Raw genomic sequence first — 21373 nt, 5'->3', positions numbered from 1 at the left:
AAGTCTGCTGAATTTTCTAGGGTTTTTTTGTTTTGTTTCATTTTGTTTTTTTGTGCTGTCTACCATGAATGTATATGCTGGTCCCTCCTTAGGGCTTCTGGCCACAGTTACTCTAAGATCATTCTAAGACCACTCAAAGTTATTTCTGGCTGATACCTCATTCTAAGCTTATCACGAGTTTCTACTGCTCTTGAACAGGCCTCTACAAATATGTCAAGTGGCACTCATTTACTCTTCTTTTAGAGCTGCTTCATATATTATGCAGCTTTTTGCAGGAGGAGCTATGGCTATAGTGATGTTACTCTACCCATCATACTATGTACCTTCTGAATTGTTACCTAAGAGGTGAAGGAGGGTGAGACATAAGTATGTGACAACTCTGATGTATTTTGTGCCAGGCTTTTCAGACTATAAATTATGGCGCGTTACAGACCGCCCCTTTGGGGTGGCCTGTAGGCGCACCTTTCCCCGCCGGATCGGGGCCTCAGTGTCCAGAGCGGCAGCCGCTGAGGCCCCGATCCGCCGCTTTCTGGGCTGTGGGGAAGCAGCAAAAGGCCCCTTCCCCGCAGCCTGGAAAGGGGTGTCCTTGGGGCTTCAAGCCCCAAGGACACCCTGCGGCAGCGGGGAGAAGGAGAAAGGGGCCGTTTGGCCCCTTTCTTCTTTGGTCCGCTGGGCGCAGCCGTCTGAAGGCTGCGCCCAGCGGACCAAACCAGGAAGAAGCTCCGAAACGGAGCTCCTTCCGGGGTCGTGGAAAGGGCGCCCTAGGCGCCCTGCCACGACCCCAATACGTCACAACCGCGCCGCCTCATTTGGAGGCGGCGCAGTCGTGACATATAGATGGTGGCGGCCGTGTGGAATGGCCGCTGCCATTTTGTGCGCACGCAGCACGCACTAGGGTTAGGCCAGTGCAGAAGCACCGCCCTGCCTTAACCCTAGTACGCGCTCCGCGCGTACTTTTAAGCCCGTCTGTAACGGGCCTTTGTTTCAGCACTGATTGTATATCTAATGTACTTCAGTCTTTCATTCATTTTCATTTTGTTTGTATAATGTGAGAATGGCATTTTATTATTCATGCCTGTAACTGGTCAGATAAGGCTAGTTTTAACATAATGCCTTACATAAAAGGGTCAACAAGAAGCATTTCTCATAGTTGCCATTCCATGTCACCATGGTTTTAAGCCATTCACCACATGGTTTAGCTCAGTTGTATATATTTTTTATAATCTTTATTATTTTCAATACCATAAAACAACATAAAAGACAGCTACATCGGGACATAACATACACATCATACTAACACTGTTAGTATATTTAACATAATAAATATGACATATAAACATAATAAACACCATTGATATAAATGTACAATAAATATAACAAAACATATAACTATCACAGAATCTAACAACGTAACAACTAAAAACAACTTCCTTGTCCTGTGGTTCTTTTCCATCGATAATCCTTTGATGTAAAACCAAAACTCTTTCTAATTAGTTACCATATCAAATCTTGTGTGTATATACACAATGTCCACACCTTACTAAATGAACGAAATCCCAAAAAATTCATACTAGTTCAATTGTGTAACTAGGATTTTCATATTCTTTTAAGTATGCTATCAGAGAGTCCCATATTTTTCATAATAAGTCTATAGTTTTCCCTTTCAATAGTTTAGTTAATTTGTCCATTTGGATATATTTGTATAATTTGAAAATCCATTCTTTTAACTCCAGGCAGTAACTCAGTTGTATATTGAGTCTTCATGCCATTAGTTTACATTCCAGGTAGCTGCTGACATGCTTGTTTCAGGGCCAGGCCAGTGAACCTGGAGCATAAATGTACAAGAGACAGAATGCATAGCTCCCTTGGCTAGCAAAAGACAGTACTGTAATAGGCCTAGCCTATTTAGAAGCTCTATATTGCCAGTCTAACAGGGGGACTGCAATTCCACTTGTAATTCATGCAGATCCAAGGGCTCGCAAGATTGTGCCTCTGACTATGAGTTTCCCCTTTCAACTTCTATTGTACCTGAAAATTTGGAATAAAGAGTTGGTACATTGTTATGGTACATACAAAGGCATAGCAACATTACTGGAAGGGAATATTGGTTAAAATCTGAGTAGAGCCAAAAGTATATATCCTCTCCTCCTCTCCCTTTTAGTCTGAAGATGTTCTGCTTTTGAGATTTGTTTCATATTCAGCTTGGGATGTTTGCCTTCATTTATCATAATGCCATCCAAAAGTGCTGATGCAGTGAGCTTACTATCTGGTTCTGTGGACTAAGGTGGATTGATCCTCCCTCCAAGTTTCTTGAGGGATAAGAATAATAAAAATAACTTAAAAAGCCAAAAAAGATTGGGAAACAAGCAAATTTCTAAGAAATATTTCTAAGAATTTTATTTGGGTGGGGGAATGACTTATCTTAGTTTATGGGTGGCCAAAATTAAAGCCCCTTTCCATTAATTTTTTTTAAAAAAGCTCCACCACAAGTTGTAACAGCAGAGACTCTCTGGCCTGTTACAGACAGCCAAAATAAAGCTGCTTCGAGTCACAGTGGAGGTATGGTGTTTCAATGATGCATGCGTCCTAAGAGTCCAGAAGTCGCACCAAAGCCACGCTCCAGCCCTAAGGACTGGAGCGTGGCTTTGGTGTGGTTTCTGGACTCTTAGGACGCATGCATCATTGAAACACCATACCTCCACTGTGACTCGAAGCAGCTTTATTTTGGCTGTCTGTAACAGGCCCCTGTAACTTCCCACCTGCTATTGACTGCTCTTGAACCCTTTGCAAATGATTGTAATTAAGGATCAGATTTGTCCTCACATTATCTGAGAGAGAACAAAATGTGTGAGTTTTTACATTTCTTTCTGTGAGACAATGAAATTTGCCCCTATAAGAAAATTTGTGTATTGGGAAGGTCACTTTTTTCACTTATAGTACATTCTGTTTTATTGGAAAATATGGTAACTATTGCCTTGTTGACTTAGCAAACTAGATAGGTTTGGATATAATTTGTGTGCATGAAATCCTGTGACCATTCAATAGAGACATTCCAGTATTTCTTTCCAACAAAGTAGTCTGTGGCCCCATACAGACAGGCCAAAATAAAGCTGCTTTGGGTCACTTTGGAGGTATGCTATTTAAATGATGCATGCATCCTAAGAGTCTGGAAGCTGCATCAAAGCTGTGCTCCAGTCCTTAGGACTTTCTATCTCCCCACTCCATAGGATAGAGCCATGACAAGTTCTATCCTATGGCAGATTGGAATATTGACAACATCCAATCAGAGTAAGCCTGGCATCAGCCAATGGGAATTTAGGGGGGTTACAGACCGCCCATTTGGGGCGGCCTGCACCCACCCCTTTCCCCGCCGGATTGGGGCCTCAGTGGCCAGATCCGGTGTCTTTGGGGCTTCAGGCGGCAGCGGGGAGGAGGACAAAGGGGCCGCTTGGCCCCTTTCTTCTCTGCACCGCTGGTGCAGCCGTCTGAAGGTTGCATCAGCGACGCAAACTCCAGAAGGAGCTCCATTTCGGAGCTCCTTCTTGCGCCGCGTAAATGGCGCTCTAAGCGCCCTCATGCGGCGCAAGGACATCACATCCGCTCCGCCTCATTTGGAGGCGGCGCATTCGTGACATCATAATGGCTGCGCCCGTGTACATAGGGCGCCGCCATTTTGTACGGACTCGGTCCGTATTAGGGTGAGGGGCATCCTTCCTAACCCTAATACGCACCGAGGCAACCCTACCACGCACTATCAGCGCGTCTGTAATGCGCCTTAGTCAAGAAAAGATGGGAGCTACTCTCAGGAGCATATATAAATAAGCTGAGTGAGACATGTGTGAGGTAGATTGGGACCAGATAGACACAGAGCTAGGAGTTAGAGGTTTATTAGACCCTGAGGAGTTTTAACAGCCAAGGTGGCAGAGCTACACTGCTGAAAGGGGCAATTGGAAGGGGTTTTGAGTACCCAGGTTGGCCTTAAAAGAGGTCAAGTGTGGAGATTGAATTGGTGTGGCTGGTAAAGTCATAATGTAGCTACAAAGTTTTAAAGCTCAGAGTCTAGTCAAAAGACTTATGTGAAACTTAAGTTTAATGGGCCTGTCGCCTTACAAAATGGGGTGTGATGGGAACAGGAGGTGGCATAAAATGCATCTTACCGCACAGGAGAATGCCGGAAGTTCCCATCGCATTCTGATAGGTGGCAGCTAGCGAGGTAGCAATCACATATAGGTGGCAGCAGTGGGATAAAAAGACCCATTGTGCTTCTATCAGAGAAAAGTAGTTGGGTTAGTGAGACTCACCATCACACCTGGGATCTGTAGTTTGGTGAGACATCAAAGCTCTCAGGTTGAGATTTCTAAATACTTCTCCCTAAATGTAAATCTCAGTATTCAATAGGATAGAACCATGACAGTCAAAGTGGAAATATGGGGCTATAATTGTGTAGTATGAAAGGAACACTGGTGTCTATTGCTCACTGTGGTTAATAGAAGAGAGGGAAGGTGTTATAACTTAGGCCTGTCACAAAGGTGTTTTGGAATTGTATAGTAAATACTTCATGTGTAGCCGTACAGATTGCCCATGTCATTGGCCCTATTTATATGATGAACATTGGTTAGATAAATCTTTGCTCAGTGCTCCCTGTGAAGTACATAAAGTATTTTTTAAAAGAAGAATAGAAGGGTTTAGGTTTTCTTTAAAGACTGAACAAATGAAATTGATATCCAGCAGAGGGCACTGTACATTATACACTAATTGTGCTTACTTAGACACTACTCTATGGCTAAGTAAACATTTTCAAGTTGTCAAAAAACCAACGAACATGTGCCTTTTTCTAATCTGGCGTGGCTGAGTTAGCAACTTTAGATATGTGACTGAACCTTCCCCTTTACCTTACTCAAGGACTTGCTAACTTATTTCTTATAAAGATATGATACATTAATTCTAATAATACTGCATTAGTGCATTCTGTAATGGACTTAGAATGCACTAAAGGCTTTCATCCCTCACCACAGAATTATTGTTAAATCAGAATCTTTTAAATGCAAAAAAACAAGACAGTCATTCTTCTACAAAAACCAAAACAAAATAGATCCCTATTAAATCTGGTTAAATAAATCATATGTGCCATTGCAGATTCAAAATTCAAGACCCACACTTATTATAACACTTTGCACATGATTATGTTTTGAACTTACAGTATATGGTGAAACACTGCATGTATGGGCAGCAAGAGGTAACTGAAATTTCATTCCATCTCTCCCAACAGCTAAACACATGCATGCTACACACAAGTGGCACTCCAGCAGAGCAATCTGTCAGGAGCACTTTGCAACACATGTGAACATTTTGCAATATACATGTTTGCCAGCCAGACAACCAGCCTGCTTCTAGCCATCACCAGTTTGAGGATCATATATGGGTTGTGGTATATGAGAGGTCTGGTATAAAGGGCTATGGTCAATTCTAAGTGGCAGAGGTCACTTAGATCACCACAGCACTGAGCAGATTTGGTCCTTCTCAGTAATCCCTTTACTTTTTCCACATAGAAATTAATAATTATATTCACATTTGTGGAGATGAGAACAACATTTGTCCTCCACATCTCAAATTAGATGCAGTCCTTACCAATAAACTCCAACAATGCTTCTGCATGTATTTATGAGTGAAAGCAGAGGGAAGGAAGGGGGAAGAGAAAAGTACATACAGTACTCTACCCACACATCTCTATGTAGGTCCTTGCAATATATAGGCATTGCCTCCATATGTATATGTCCTATTAGCATTTCATTTATGTCCTTATAATTTCATTGCCATTTGACACCACTCTTGCCTTTACTCTCTTCTCATTGTCCGTATATATGTGTGTATGTATATCTCTAGCTATCTGCCTGCATATCAGTCTGCCTATCTGTCTACCTATCTATCTATTATACCTATTCCTGCCAGTTATGGAAAATATATCTGATCAATGGATTCTAGTCAAGAACTGAGACAATTATAGATGTATTAGCCTTTCCGTCTTACTGGATTCTTTCTTATTATTAACAAAATGTAGTATAGCAAAAATTTTGAGCTTTCTAACGATCACACTCATTATCTTCACTACCACCATCTGAGCTTTAATCTGAACTCTTCTTTCAATCAAAGATGCCTAGGATAACATGTCATGAAAAGGGAGAACGTACCTTGAATAGTAGTTTGAAAATCAATACAGCCAAATATTTCTAAATGACTTTAAGGGAATCTTCAAAGTGTAAAATCTCTTGCTGAATCTGCCTTGTTTTCTGGTGTTTTCCTTAATAACCAGAAAGATAATATTACTTAAGAAATGCATACAGAGAGTTCAGTAATGAGAGGTTTAAATTGTCACACAATAGTAATCCAGTTAAAATTGTCATTACACTATTGTCTTTTTCTGCTGTCTCCTTATCATGTACAGCCAGTACCTCACCCCAGGGAGAAAAGATTCATTCATATGTTGAACAGAGTGCTATGCAAACAAGTTTTCTAATTGTCATGCTTTGGATGTGTTTGCCAAAATAAACAATATTTAATGGCAAAGGAACCTCTGGCCATTTTATATCTGACAATAAAAAATATGTTATTTGTGCTAGTCTTGAGGTTTTCATTTGGCAGTTTCTAAAAAAACCCAACAACCTAATTTCACAGCCACAGCAACTGAATTGATGATTACTAATCTATTGCAGTGATATTAAGCAAGAAATATGGTGTACTGGCTTGATTGTTTGGCTGCAACTCTGGAGATTAAGGTTCAAATCCCCATTTGGCCATGGAAACCCACTGCGTGATGTTGGGCAAGTCACATCCTTTGAACAAATCTTACCTAAAAAACACCATAATATGTTTGTTTGTTTTATATGCCCACTTTCTCCAAAATTGGACCCAAGGCAGCTCACAAAAGATACATAAAAAGCAGTAAAATTTTAACAACAGAACTGAAAATTCCATATTAATATGACATAATCCTTTATTCCCACCATGTGAGACTGAGAGGGTGGTGGGATAGAGAGAAGGGCTCCTCCAGATGATGTTAGAGCTGTTGTGACCTCATAAAGGGAGATTCAGTCCTTCAAATAAATTGAATGCAAGTCATATAAGGCATTATAATTCAAAGCCAGCACTTTGAATTGTGCCTGGAAATGGACCAGCAGCCAGTGGAGGTGTTGGGACAAAGACATTGTGTACTCCATGTAGCCAGCTCCCATTAACAACCTGGTTACATCTCTTTGAGCAAATTTAAGTTTCTGAGCACTTTTCAAAGGTAGCCCCACACAGAGTATTGTTAACTGCCCTTGAGTCAATCCCAACTCATGGCAACCATATGGATGAGATATCTCCAAAACCTTCTGTTCTCCACTGCTCTGCTTATTTCCTGCAACCCCATACCTGTGACCTCCTTAATAGAGTCCATCTATCTGGCATGTGGTCTTCCTCTCTTCCTACTTCTCCTCACCTTTCCCAGCATTATTGACTTTTTCAATGAGTGCTTCCTTTTCATGTGTCCGAAGTACGACAGCCTCAGTTTGGTCATGTTGGCTTCCAGAGAGATTTCTGGCTTGATCTGCTCTAGAACCCATTTGCTTGTCCTTTTGGCTGTCCACAGGATCCTCAGTACTCTTCCCTAGCACCACATCTCAAATGAATGGATTTTCTTCCTATCTTTTTTCTTAACTGTCCATCTCTCACATCCATACATGGTAATAGGGAATACAATAGGTTGCATGATTCTAACTTTGACAGCTTGGTTTAGCCTTGATGGCAAGATCTCACAAATGTTAGAGAACCCAAAGTGGTATCTCCTCATGATGAGTGAACTAGTTTTTACTAGAAACTCAGCAATGACAATTTTTCTTCAAATTCCTACTAAAAACCCTTCAAGAAAGTAAAAAGAAACATTAACTGCTACAACAGTAAAATAACTTCATTTCCATTTGTCATGTTACTTTTTAAATGTAACTTTGGCGCGTTACAGACCGCCCAAAACGGGCAGTCTTGTGCCACTGCCGGTTGCTCTGCGAGGGAGCCGCAGCAGCCAAACCACGCAGCTCCCTCGCGGAGCAAAAAGAAGCCCCAAATGACGCTTCTTTCCATGGCACGGATATGACGCTGCGACGTGCCATATGCACCGCGCGACGTGCGGACGCAGCACGTCCTCTGCGTAAAGATCACGGCCCCGTGTGGAACGGGTGCCGCCGTTTTGGGTGCGCTCCACGCGTATTAGGGTTAGGGGCATGAGGAAGTGACGCCCCTTTCTAACCCTAGTACACGTGGAGTGCGTACTTTATGCCTGTGTGTAATGGGCCATAGTTACTCTCTCATTGTTCCTCTCCAGAAAGTAACTTATTACAATCAAATATGCTAGTGGTCATTTTTGTTTTCAAGAGCTGCATACAGATAGTTGTATTTGCAGTATTAGATCTTGGATGGCTCATTCATACCATCATTTGATATTGTGGTCACCAAGTGATGAATGTTGAGAAGTAAACCACCCTGAAAATACCCGGGGAAATGTAATCTGTTCTATTCACCTGAAACATTGCTTTTGTATTCTACTCAACAAGAGCATTGTCATTCCATGAGTAAAGAACAGGAAATGTGGAAACACATTATTATGCAGTGTTTCTGTATTGCCTTTTGTTTATAAGAAATTTAAATCATTGTTGGGATGGCCATAATTAGTTAGGCATAATTTAGACTCGTTGATTTTAGTGCGTTTGAGCATACCCAACTCTGTGTTGGATTAAGGCCAACACTTTAAACCGAGACTTGAATGGATGTGTGTGTATTATAATGCTGCATGTAGAGATTTGTATCTCTTTAGTCAAGATGTGTTATGACTTGCCAGTCTAAAGCTGAAGTGTTTGCTTGGATCCTGTTTTTCTATTATATGTGCATTGGCACGTAATCATAGTTCTTCCCAGCAATGTGGTTTTAACACAGCTTATCTTTTCTCTAGGGGGATCGTGGGCCACAAGGACCTCCTGGTGCTCCCGGTGAAGATGGAATGAGAGTATGTCATTCATAGTTTCTTATCTTTGTTAGCCTTCACAATAAAATCTAAAGGCAGTATTGATTTCATGTACTAATGCTTTGATTTTGTTTTGGTAACAACAGGGAGAAGATGGAGAGGTTGGACCAAGAGGCCTCCCAGGTGAAGCTGTAAGCAAAGTTTTCTTATTGTTCATTACTCATGATGTGTACTGATTTCTTATCTTATGGCTTTTGAAATGGAAGGTCTCCATCATAAATCCAAATATCTCGGTAAAGGTATGGTCTGTTTGGGAATCATTTTTGAATGAATACACTTACAATGATTTTGTCCATAACTGCGGTTTCTTGTTATTAAAGAGGTTCAACACATTTCTTATTTTTACTACTTTGAGATTCTTCAGAATTTGTTTTATTCATAAACACACATAGATTTAAGTCTTTCAGTTGTTAGAATTTTTATCACAGCAGTGACTCATGGATGCATTCCCATGAGTTAAGACAGACATGACCCTAGTTTTTTTTAAAACCCTTAATCTTTTAGGATTCTTCCTTTGATGTATATAACATAATAATCCCATCTTATCTGTGGTGTCTATAACATATACTAACTTCTTTGGCTTGGCTCACAGACACTGCAGATATAATCCAGTTTGACACCATTTTAACAGACATTGCTCAATGATATGGAGTTCTGGGAATTGTAGTTTTGTGAGGTATTTAGCCTTCTTTGTCAGAGAGCTCTGGTGCCAGAATGCTATAGCATTGAGCCATGGCAGTTAAAATGGTGTCAAGATGGATTATTTCTGCAGTTCAGATGCAGCCTTAGTCTCTGTCATACACAGTCTTTTAGTAAATTGTGCTGATATTTCATTTTTAGAAAATAAATGATTGGCTTGATTTATGTGCTTTTATGCATGCATTTTTGAGCATTAACAATTCACATAATCTTGTTTTATTGCCATTGTTTGTTTTGGGACTTTCTGTGTAGGTCTACAAGAGACAAAGCAAATAGATAGGGATTATTTATGAATCTACTGTGCACCCAGTTATGTAACACATTCTACAAATAGTTCAATAGAGGGTAACACATGCATTTCTGGGGGTCGCACACCAAAGACCTCTGTAAACCAGCTCCTTCTGTCTATGAATACAGCAAATACTTCAATAGACAGAAATGAAAAATACCACTGGTTGCTGATGCAAGTAGTATAGGTTGCTGATGCAAGTAGTATAGCCAGTACTCACTTCGATTCTATAAAGCAGACTAAAAATTTAAATGTCTATAGGTGGGCCCAGTGGTTTGACTAGATGGACCAATGGGTTGACTAAGTATGAGGCAGTTCATTAGATTGTTAGGTAGAGCTTTGAAACCTTTAATGTTTCTGAGATAGACTGAGCTGATTATTTGCTTCAGTTCTGTGAGTTTCCTCCACCACTTTAGAGCTTAGGTAAAACATTAGGGCAGTGATGGAAAAAGGGCAAATCTAACAGGTCAGAGCGCATTTTAATAACTGCTGCAAGGATGCAAGTTCAGCAAATACCTTGTTCTTTTCTGCCTTCATTGCATCAACACAAAGTTCTGTTTCGGTGGCTAAAGGGTTATGACATTCTGAACCCTAGAGTCTGAGTTGAAGCTCTCAGAAGCCTGATGTAATGAATTTACCAAACACTTTGCTGATAAAATTGATTCTACTCACTTGGACTTGACCTTGACATTGAGCAAACTCTAAAGATATACCTGATATTTTGATGAGAAAGTGGTGGAACAGATCACTCGGAAAGAGTGGATTGGAGCTGCCCTGGAGCTGATTGCTCTGGAGCCATGGCAACTACAGACCACAGCCCCATTCTTCTCTGGAACTGGCCCAAATAGGAGTGGAATAGAGCCACTCCTATTTGGGCCAGTAAAAAGCCACCTTAAGTGGCCCAGCCGCAACCCCAGAGTGGCTTCTGGGTGCTCCAGGGGCATGTGGCATGTAGACACAATGCCCCCTGAGCATCCTGAAGACGTCCTCATGTAATGGGCAGCTTCTGGGCAACTTGGAAGCATGTGGAGTATAAATGCTGTGCTTCCAAGCAGCCTGGAAGGCAACTTAACTGGCTGGTTTGTTCCAGCCCAAATTTAGGCAAGTTGCTTGGATGAGTGATGCCAACCACTTGTTTACTTATCTAAATATATGTGGTATATCTAGGATCTAGCCTAGATCTATCCTAGCCAATGAAAGCTCCCCAAGGAGGGCTAGCCTGTGAAGGGATTTGGTGAGGTTGTAAATGTTTTTGTTAAAAAAGTGTATATTCCAGTTCTTCTCTAAAAAGGTAGTGACTGCCACAACATTTAAGAAACCATTTTTGGATGCTAATCTTTCTCTTTAGAGTTAGACAAAATGCAGCGCTATTAACATTTTTATGTCCACACCTGTCAACCCCTTCCAAAACTTATGTCAGGCTTGTAGAAATTCTTGCTTAAAAATGCCTGCCAGTGTCCTAAAACCCTCTAGTTCTTTTTTAGGTAGGGATCATTTTTAGGCCTAACTGTTCCTTCTTTCCAAACAGGAAGTGACAGAAGGATAGGAAGAAGATAAAATTTAGTTAGTACAAATGCTATTAGGATGAGATTATAGAGCTGCTTAATTTCTGACATGTTAATGCACCTCTGGAGTTCCCAGTCTATCCCACCTTCTTTTCATATGTATTGTGAACAAACCAGCTTTATGGAGTTTCCCTCTCTTTCTCTCTCTCACAGGGTCAGCGAGGATTACTGGGCCCAAGAGGAACTCCTGGCCCACCAGGACAGCCGGTATGTTTTCCCCAAAGAAATATAATAGCTTATCTTTTGTATTTCTCAATAAATGTATCAGTGACTAGCATAGCTTTTGTTCTCTTCTTCTATATAGGGAATCCCAGGTATTGATGGCCCACAGGGACCAAAAGGAAACTTGGTAAGCAGTCCCAAAGGGTTTAAGGTGATGTTCTTAAAAGAAAAAGAAGCCCAAATAACTGTATAAATTTTAACATGTTCATGTTTTATGTCTATCCCATGTTAGCATTTTCAGTATCTTAATCCTGGTTTTATTCCCCCCCCCCCCCGCCCTTAGATACAGAAGACTAGAAACTGATTAATCTATTGGTCTGTTTATGGCATTATTGAGGGCATAGAATTATTAACCCAATGTTCTTTCAAGATGACATCTGGGTGGGGGCTCCTGGTAAAAAAAATTAGGTAACATATGTCAGGGATGTAATTCATTCTTAAGAGAAGCAATGAGCAATTTGAGCAATTTTCTTCCCATTTTTCAGTTTTTGAAGAATATTAACAGTTTAGGCCTTATTCTGCTCAAAATTTGCACATTCTTTTAAGCACAGAAAACATTCTAAAATGTATTTTGAACCACAGGTTGGGTTTCCCCTATCCAGAATTCCAAAATACTACAAAAACATTTGTCATGGGTGGCTGATAAAGTGACATCTTTACTTTCTGATGACTCAATTGCACGCAAACTTTATGCACAAGATTACTTTAAAATATTGTATAAAATTGCCTTCAATGAATATGCATTGATATTATATGAAACATGATTTTTTTATTTAGTCTTGGATCCATCTACAAATATTTTATTATGTACATATGTGCAAATAAAGGTATTCTGAAATCCAAAACAAATCCAAACTGCTTCTGGTCCCAAGCATTTCAGATAAGGGATATTAAAGCTGTATTTTTAAAAATATTTTTGAATAGTCTTTCCATCCCTAAAGTATGCTGAATTTATAACAGTGGTGGTGGTTGACTAAAGGAAAGAAGAAATAGTCCTAAATGTCTTTGTCACCAAACTGATCTTTTACCCATGCCTTTCTTGCACAACAGGGCCCCCAAGGGGAACCAGGACCTCCTGGCCAGCAAGGAATCCCAGGTCCACAAGTAAGTGCTTTGTGACTCTTCCACTGAAGAAACATTAAAGAGCTAAAGAGTTAGGAGGGTGCTGGTATGCTTTCCCCCCTCAGTGAGCTTATTCTTGTATCTAGGCTTTCATAAACAATCCTGAAAATATTTGTGCTGCTAGTGAGAGGGGAAAAATATCACATTTGCACAGACACTGCCCCGTCTTGACTTTGTCCTCATTAAAGAGTAAATTACTTATTCAGAGCTCCCTGAATGTCACCAAGAAGAACCACAACTGAAGGAGGGTTTGGTATTGGATCAAGTTGCATGTTTTCTGCCAGAAAAGTAAGCAGAGTAAAAGCTCTTACAACCCTGTTGTTTCTTTCTCTCTTTCCCCCCTTTAACGGGGACTTTTTGTAACATCTTAATGAGGAATCTGAAATGGGAAAAATACGTCTATTGTTGTCTTTGATTTGTGACAATCTGTGATCTTTTTAATAGGGGCTTCCTGGTCCACAAGGCCCAATTGGAGTTCCTGGTGAAAAGGTAAGTGGCATTCCACTGCTGAATAACCAACAGATAAAATCTAAAATTCTTGGTTCTGTGTACTAGTATCGGACCTCAGTAGAACAAGATCACTTGTAACTCGACCAGTAAAAAAGGAGTATGCCGCGATTCTGTCTTTCCCTACTTCTATCTCTCTCTCTCGCTCTGTGAATTAAGTTGTGTAAGGTTATATGGGCTTGCTATAACATTTCTTGAGGCCAGGTAATTCTACAATAAAACCTAAAATTTTAAATAGTATTTATAGGTTGACTTAGTTATAACCGTTGTTTCCATCAGACCTCACAACTCATTTCTACATTGTCAGTCTGGATAATGGCTGTAACCTAGTGGAATAACACATGCTCACATCCAGAAAGTCTTAAATTCAATCTCAGATATGCCACATCTGAAACACCTGCCATTCTGTGCAGATGGTACTAAGCTATATGGACCAATGGTCTGATGTTCTCTCAAGGCAGTATTTTATGACTCTACAGCACTTTTGGACTTCAGATCTCAGAATTTCTGATTGTCAACCAAGATGGCTCAGGCTTCTGGGAACAGAAACAAAACATCTGAAGCACCAAAGTTTGGGAGCCACTGCTCTACAGTAATCCCCTCCCTTTAAAAATAATAACTTAGATTGATTGCAGTGAAAGACTTAATGCTCTTGAAATAATTGCTGTGACAGTGATCAGATATAGATACAACAGTTAATATTGATTTAACTGTTCTTTTAGAAAGCTCAGGGCAGCATGACTAGGTCTCTTTGTTATCTCTTGTCCAGGGAAAGATCAGTTCAAGGCCAATTGAGTACAGTAATTGTGCAGCAGCTTTAGATTGCCCTCAGCCATGTGGTTACACAATGGCAGCTAGGCACATCAATAGTGCAGTGAATCCACTCAAGACTTTAGGTTGAACTTTATAGGAGATATCCAAGGTGTCTGGGCTATATTGGTGCTATGGTACAACATATTAGATATCTCTTTTAAAGTTCAAACTAAAACCCATGCAGATTCTCTGACCTGAGGTCCAGATGCCACCAACTACCTGTGTTTGCTTGGCTGCAGTTTCTAAAGTAAGGATGTAATTCGCCACTAATTTCATTCTTGGAGGAAGCAACAAATAATTTTATCAGTTTTCTTCCTCTTGCAAGGAAGCCTTTGGTTTTCAAAGGCTATTCCCTTGTTCTGTGCAAAATTTGAACATGAATTTTTGTTCAACAGTTTTGTATAGAAAATAATATTTATGTACAGAAAATTTATTTATTTTATTACAATATTTATAACTCACCCCATATCCAAAGATCTCAGCATGGCTTGCAATACAAATTTCATTTCCTATGCAAAAAAAGTGATCTCTTTGGGGTGGTAGTGGTAGGAACAAAATTGATGTGTGAATATTGCACTGAATTGAACCATAGAGATTTTTGTCAATTAAGAATTCTCCTCATTAGGGTTTCCTGGTGTTTGAGAAATATATTTTCAATAATTAAAAGCCAGTTTTGAATATTCTTTCCTTCCCGATCCTAAAGTACAGATTTATGAGTGATTATCAGCCAGGAGAGTTCAATAGTTCGTCCATGTTCAGAAGCACTATACCTCTGAATGGCAGATGTATGACAGAGAGAAGAAGAGGATCATCATTATTCTTTCCTGCTTGTGAACTTCCAAAAATACCTTGCTGGGGACAGCACAGTAGATACTGCTAAATAAAGGAATGTACAGACAGATCTGTCCCTGTCAAAATAATCTGCAAGTCTACCCTAAAAGAAGGGAAAACTCAATGGTGTTATAAGGAATATCCTGCTAATAACAATTCACTAGAACCATTTTAATATGTCCATAGAACACAGGGATGTGAGCATAAAGATATGAAAATATCTCATTTTTGTGCTCACTTTTTCTGACTCTCAGTTGCTTCTCTCATCCTTTTCCTTGCTTTATCTTGAGTTGCAAGGCTTTCTGTTTTCCTCCTGCAATTCACACAGTTTTAAGGCATTTTTCATTATTTCCTTAAATGGGGCAGGTTTCCCCATTGACTAAAGCATAGCTATGTTTGATTCGTTCAGCAAGACATATTTTAGCCCCTTGTTTTTTAAAACCTATGCATTGTTTTCTGCACTTTATTTCTCAGACATGCCCTCACAAGGTGTGCATTTTTTCACATCTCTTGGGAAATGTGAAAATACGACTTCCATTGAGACTGACAAATTTAATGAAATTTATTTCCATCCCCTGTCAGGCAACTCAACTGAAGATATCAAACTAGTTATTTTGCAAACAATTTTTTTTTCATGTTAAACTTACCTTTAAAGCTAGTATTTCATATGAACTGATCTTTTAATTTCTTTCTTTTCAATAATACCAGCACAGAAACATTAAAATCACATAGAACTTTGCATGCTTTTTTGTTATTTATCTGATCTTTACCTTAACCTTTATATCACTAGTGAATTTTAAACCATGGTTTTACTTCCTTTTTCTTTCTTTCTCCTTCCCTATTTTATATTATTTAAGGCTTTTGTTGGTTTTTTGTTTTTTTTTTAAACTTCATTACTACAGAGGGGGGTTCAGATGATTTCTGAGAAAAATTTATGTATTTGGTGCTGCAACAGTGTTATTCAGTGAGATTGCAAGAACACACAACATATGCTTCCCACACTCCATCATGCGAGACAGACAATGCCTTTCAGCTGTCAAAGACTGAGAGACCCAACATGTATTCTTTTCCTGCTTTATCTTTAATTCACAATTTCAGAAAAAAAAGGGCAGGTTTTTCTACATTTCAAATGCCAACATCATTTTCTTGCTACATTTAAAAACAAATAAAATAACAACAGCACACACTACTCTTTCCCACCTGGAATCTATCTCCACTTAGAGCACCAACTTGAGTAAGACGAAGGGGAAAATGCTACACTGACAGGTTTTGTGGATGAAATTAGCCATAAACTTTTATTGAGTATAGCTTGTAATACCATATTGGTGTGACACAGGACTGAATCCTTTTAACATCCTGATTACCAAGGGGCCGTGTTTGAAGTGTCAGAAATATCAGGACTACCAAGTCCAAGAATATTGGGACTGTATATCAGTCATGTAGAAATCTTTTGCTACTAAGACTTTGTCTGCACCACAGGAAAAAAATGCAGTTTGACACCACTTTCTCTGTCATGGCTCAATGCTATGGAATCCTGGGATTCATAGTTTGTTGTGGCACCAGAGCATTTAGGGAAGGCGAAATAGCTCACAAAACTACAAATCCCATAATTCCATAGGATGGACCCATGGCAGTTAAAGCGGTGTCAAACTCCATTAATTCTGCAGAGTAGATGCAACCTCAGATATGTGGCACACATGCTAGCCCACAAACTGAGCTGGAAACTTACAACCCTTTTCTCAGGGCTCCTTACGGGGTAGTATATTCCTTAAAGCCTCAGGCCTTCCAAAAGTGTTTATACCTCAGTACTTCCAGGGTTTCTACTGGAATGTCACAAGAACTGGATCAGAAATGTTTAACATAAATAAGTTTATTGAGGAAGGGGAAACTCCCACTTTAAATAAGATCACCCCATTCCTTCTTGCACTTTTCAACCAGTTGCCAACATGTATCTGTAGCAATCATTAATGTAGGGCAGGGTATGTGGTGGTGTCCTGGTCAGCCAGGACCAATGCTATATAATGCCAGGGAGCAGACCAGAAAGGAGACTGTCCCCATGATGGCCCACGCCACTGGTAGCTCTCCACCTCTGGATTACTCCAAATTAGCCCAAATAATCTTCCACCACTATTCCCATGATGCCACTGACTGCAATTTAAATTAGTCCTAGTCTAAACTTTATAGACATAACATATTTTCTCCTTTTCTTTTCTCCTTGGATCCAGATCTGCATTTGTGGGGAGAACTTTGAGATAGATAATCTCATGGGCCCCTCTTTCATGGCAGTTTTCCTATTGCCCATTTGTCTTAGCAAAACTGGCCAATAAGAGAGGGCAAGCCAAATAAAAGATAAAATCCTTCTCATTGATTTGTGCTTGGACTGGACAAATGAAAAGAAGTGAAATCAGGATTTTTAATCCTGTGAGACTCCCCCTGAGATCTGACATAAGAATCACACCAGATATCACTCTAAGTCTCATGATGGCAATACCATTGCAAGACTTCATCAGCCCCTGTTCCTATTCAGAGCTTGGAGTAACTGTCACTGGTGAATTCCCATGAAAAGCTCCACACAAATAGCACCGCTCTGGGAGGCATCAAAATAAACCTTCCCATAGTCTTCTCACGGATTATACATCTGAGGTGGGCAAGTGGAAGAGCAGAGAGCAAGGTCAAGGAGGAGGAACATTACCCTTCTTTCAACTATTATGGACTGAGCAGTTGCTCCAGAATGTTGCTGCTTGATGATGGACTTAATCAGCTTCTTAATAATTTCTTTAAAAAAAAAAAACTTTTACTGATAATATGAATAGAAGCATCAAAACATCATAGAAAATTAGATGTCCATATATACAGAATTTATAATTCTTCATAATTTCTGTGAGTCTCATATTTTAGTGAATGATTTTTGTTGTTGTAAATACAAATTTGTACTAGGAGTGGATTGATGTTTGCAGGAGACTTGAAGTAAATACTGCTTTTATGCTTTTCTGTTGCTCTTGGAAATGTGGAGACTAGAATATATTCTTTTCTAGAAATATAGTTAGTTCAGTTGTTCATATACTATATTGATTCATGTATTCATTCATTTTAATTTCAAGGACTTCTGTCTCCAGTCTCCTGAGGAGAGTTTTATTATCTCTGTATGGGGGAATATTTGATTTCCAAAAATTACATTCTGTCTTATGATAATTATAAATGGCCCTCAGAATAATTTTTTTTATATGTTGAAGGGTAAATTAAGCATAGAAACTAGACAGACAGCCTTGAGCAACCTAACTCACTGTGTTAAAATTAGACTGACTTATTTTCTCTTTGTTAAAACACATCCTAACTGAGGCTTTTGAGTGGATGTCAGATACACTTGCAAAAAAAGTCCCTACTGTCAGGTTATGTACATACGGGATGCTTGAAACAGCATCAGACTCCCTATTAGTCTCTTGTGGAAGAGGAAATAGAACAGAACATGGCTGATTTCCTTTAGCCAGCAAAAATTCATACTGATGTCTCACATGCATCTCTACGTAAGTCATTTTCTGCATTCTTAGCTGCACACTACGGTGCCAAATAGGGATGTAAATCTTCACTAAGGGGCCAAACAGACAGCCTGGAAAAGTCAGCTTCTGTGTGGCTTAGGGTTGAGGTGTTTTGATAGCTGAAAGTCACCAAGATGTCTGGAAGTCGCGTTGGGTGATCACACGGGGGCAGCTTCCACATGCTCCGAGGGTGTGGCATTTTGATGACACATGGCCCCGGACCCAGAAGCCATCCTGGGGTTATGTCCAAAACCAGCCCACAAGGAAGCAGATCTTTTCCCTCTCCTATTTTTAATTAATGTTATTCCAGTTAAATATTGTTATTTTTATTGTTATTATTTTGTATTGATGGGAGGGAGGGTAGAAGGGTGGGGGTTTCGGGGACTCTTTCGTTATTTTTTTCTATGTCTTTTTATTTAAAATTTTCCTTGTTGTTACCCACCTCGATCCTCAAACAGGAGAGGCAGGATACAAATAAATAAATTTATTATTATTATTATTATTATTATTATTATTATTAGGGATGGTGGTAGGGTGGATTGGGGCCACAGCATGTGCTTGCCATGGCTCCAGGGTGGCCCCAATCTACCTTTTTGGGGCAGTCTGTTTTGCTCCTAATTTTGTTATTGAAAGAAGAAATGAATAATTTTATTGATTTTCTTCCTGCTGCAAGAAAGTCCCTCAAAAAGATTTCCTGCTTGAAGTCTATTAGCAGTGTGGGATTTATTATGCACAAATAAATCGATATGTAATATTTTTAATTTTGTTTTTAAAACAGTGTTGTTTTTAAAGTACAGTGGGTCCTTGTTATCCCTTGGGGTTTGGTTCCAGGACTTCCTGTGGATAACAAAATACATGGATGCTCAAGTCCCATTAAATACAATGGCATAGGAAAATATTATCCCTTATATAAAATGGAAAATCAAGGTTTGCTATTTGGAATTTATATTTTGGGGGAATATTTTCAAGCCGTGGATGTTCGAATCCGTGGTTTAAAAAAATCTGTGGATAAAGAGGGCCAACTGTATATTCTGTGAGCCTCCTTCACTCCAATTAAGGAGATAAACAGCATATAAATAAGATAAAATAAAATAATAAAATAAAAAGTACATGTGGTTTTTCTGGCCCGGAACTAGCAATTTCTGCACTGAAACAGCATGTTATACTGTTTCCTGCACAAATAGCCTTTGATGTTTATGCTATCTATTGCTGCTTTGATATCCTTTTCTTCTCTGCTTTAACTATCCTGGAGTGTTCTAAGCCAATCAAGTATTATGTGGTAGATCTAATAATGTCAGAACACATCATAACTTCCCCTTTAGGCAGTGTACTGACATAACTTAAAGTAACATAAGTAATGAGAGGGATGTACTAATCATATAAAACATAGGGGATTAGTTTATCCCTCGCATAGCTGAATACAATCAGATCATTGATTGAATTTGCTTTACCAATCAATTTCTTTGCAAAAATATTCTCATCGAACTACCAGAAGTAGGGGTACTTTCTGACTCTGATGACAATTTTATTCAAAAAAATCTACAATTTATCTTATACTACATGGTACCTTATCAGAAATCAATATTTCTTGTATATATTTCACACAGAAATGAAAATTATTAGATAGAGAATGGCATTTTTCTTAGGCTACCTTTATTCTTTTGTTGTTCCAACAGAGACTGCTGTTGTTCCAACATTTGTCATGTTGTCTTATGTGTGCTATTTTTATGATTCAATATTAGCCATTTTGAGGATATCACTTTTACATTTGGTAAATGTCAACACTCTTGTGTGATTATTGGCAATCCTGGGTAGTGTGGTGGTGGCGGCAAATGTTGTAGACCTCAGAAAAACACCAGCAATGCTGATAGTCATCCAAATAAAACTACCTTCAGTCACTGATATCTGTCTATAACTTGGGAAGTATGTCTCTGTCTATGTATCTGTGTGTATGTGTGTGTCTGTGTCTATTTTCAACCATTCACCCAATTTTATTTGAGATTATCACCATAAGAGAATTTTGGCCCAAACCAAATATTAGATATTAGTTCATTATATCCAGTTGGCTAAGAGGAACAGGATACAAACTCATAATAAAGAAAGAAAGAGATGCAGGCATAATAAACCATGTTGTTTGCAACAGCACTTCGAAAGTTATTTTCTAAGCCCTGTTCAGTTCTCAGAATTCCCAAGCCAGCATGGCCAGTGACAATTGTGTTCCAATAAAGCATGGCTGCTGTGAAGGATTCTGGGAGTTGTAAGTAAAGTATCTTCTCCCAGCTCTGGTAATAAGTTAATACAACTCTTTCAGTTGTGAACTTAGCCCTTCCCTGTCCAAATAACACATTTCTGAGTATCAGTCAGGTGGCAAGTTCAAAATGACTTTTATGAGGTTCTGAATGTTGGAGCATTATCTTCTTTCCTTCTTACTGATTGCATTTTCACTTTGTTCATAAGTAATCTTTTGCTTGCAGCTATTTGCAGCCTTATCTTTGATTGGTTTCTCAAAAGTGTTTCTTCCTCTCTCTTCAGGGACCCCCAGGCAAGCCTGGCCTTGCTGGACTTCCTGGTGCTGATGGCCCTCCTGTAAGTAGCATAACATTTTGTCATTTTTTTATTTTATTTTAGGAAGGAAGAAAAAAAATCACTTTGCAGCTCCATGCTCATGAATTTCAACAAGGAGATCACATCACTGATAGCTAAGAGCAGAACCTGTAAAACATATCCAATTTCATTA

General features: G+C 39.3%; 1 protein-coding gene across 1 annotated transcript in view; it reads left to right on the top strand.

Moving 5' to 3' along the window:
• Positions 1-21373, top strand: part of LOC149316541 (collagen alpha-1(XI) chain) — a 325693-nt gene that overhangs the window by 145509 nt on the left and 158811 nt on the right. Inside the window, exons 20-26 of the mRNA XM_089515788.1 lie at positions 8981-9034; positions 9139-9183; positions 11759-11812; positions 11910-11954; positions 12878-12931; positions 13394-13438; positions 21169-21222. Coding sequence (XP_089371914.1) covers positions 8981-9034; positions 9139-9183; positions 11759-11812; positions 11910-11954; positions 12878-12931; positions 13394-13438; positions 21169-21222 — 351 coding nt within the window. The remainder of the gene's footprint in view (positions 1-8980; positions 9035-9138; positions 9184-11758; positions 11813-11909; positions 11955-12877; positions 12932-13393; positions 13439-21168; positions 21223-21373) is intronic.

This window comes from Sceloporus occidentalis, unplaced genomic scaffold, assembly GCF_023333645.1.
Source record: "Sceloporus occidentalis isolate IW3139 unplaced genomic scaffold, rSceOcc1.0.p SCAF_3, whole genome shotgun sequence".
In the NCBI taxonomy this organism is placed as follows: domain Eukaryota; kingdom Metazoa; phylum Chordata; class Lepidosauria; order Squamata; family Phrynosomatidae; genus Sceloporus; species Sceloporus occidentalis.
The sequence above is the reverse complement of the archived record's forward strand: the minus strand, read 5'-3'. Positions and strand labels throughout refer to the sequence as shown.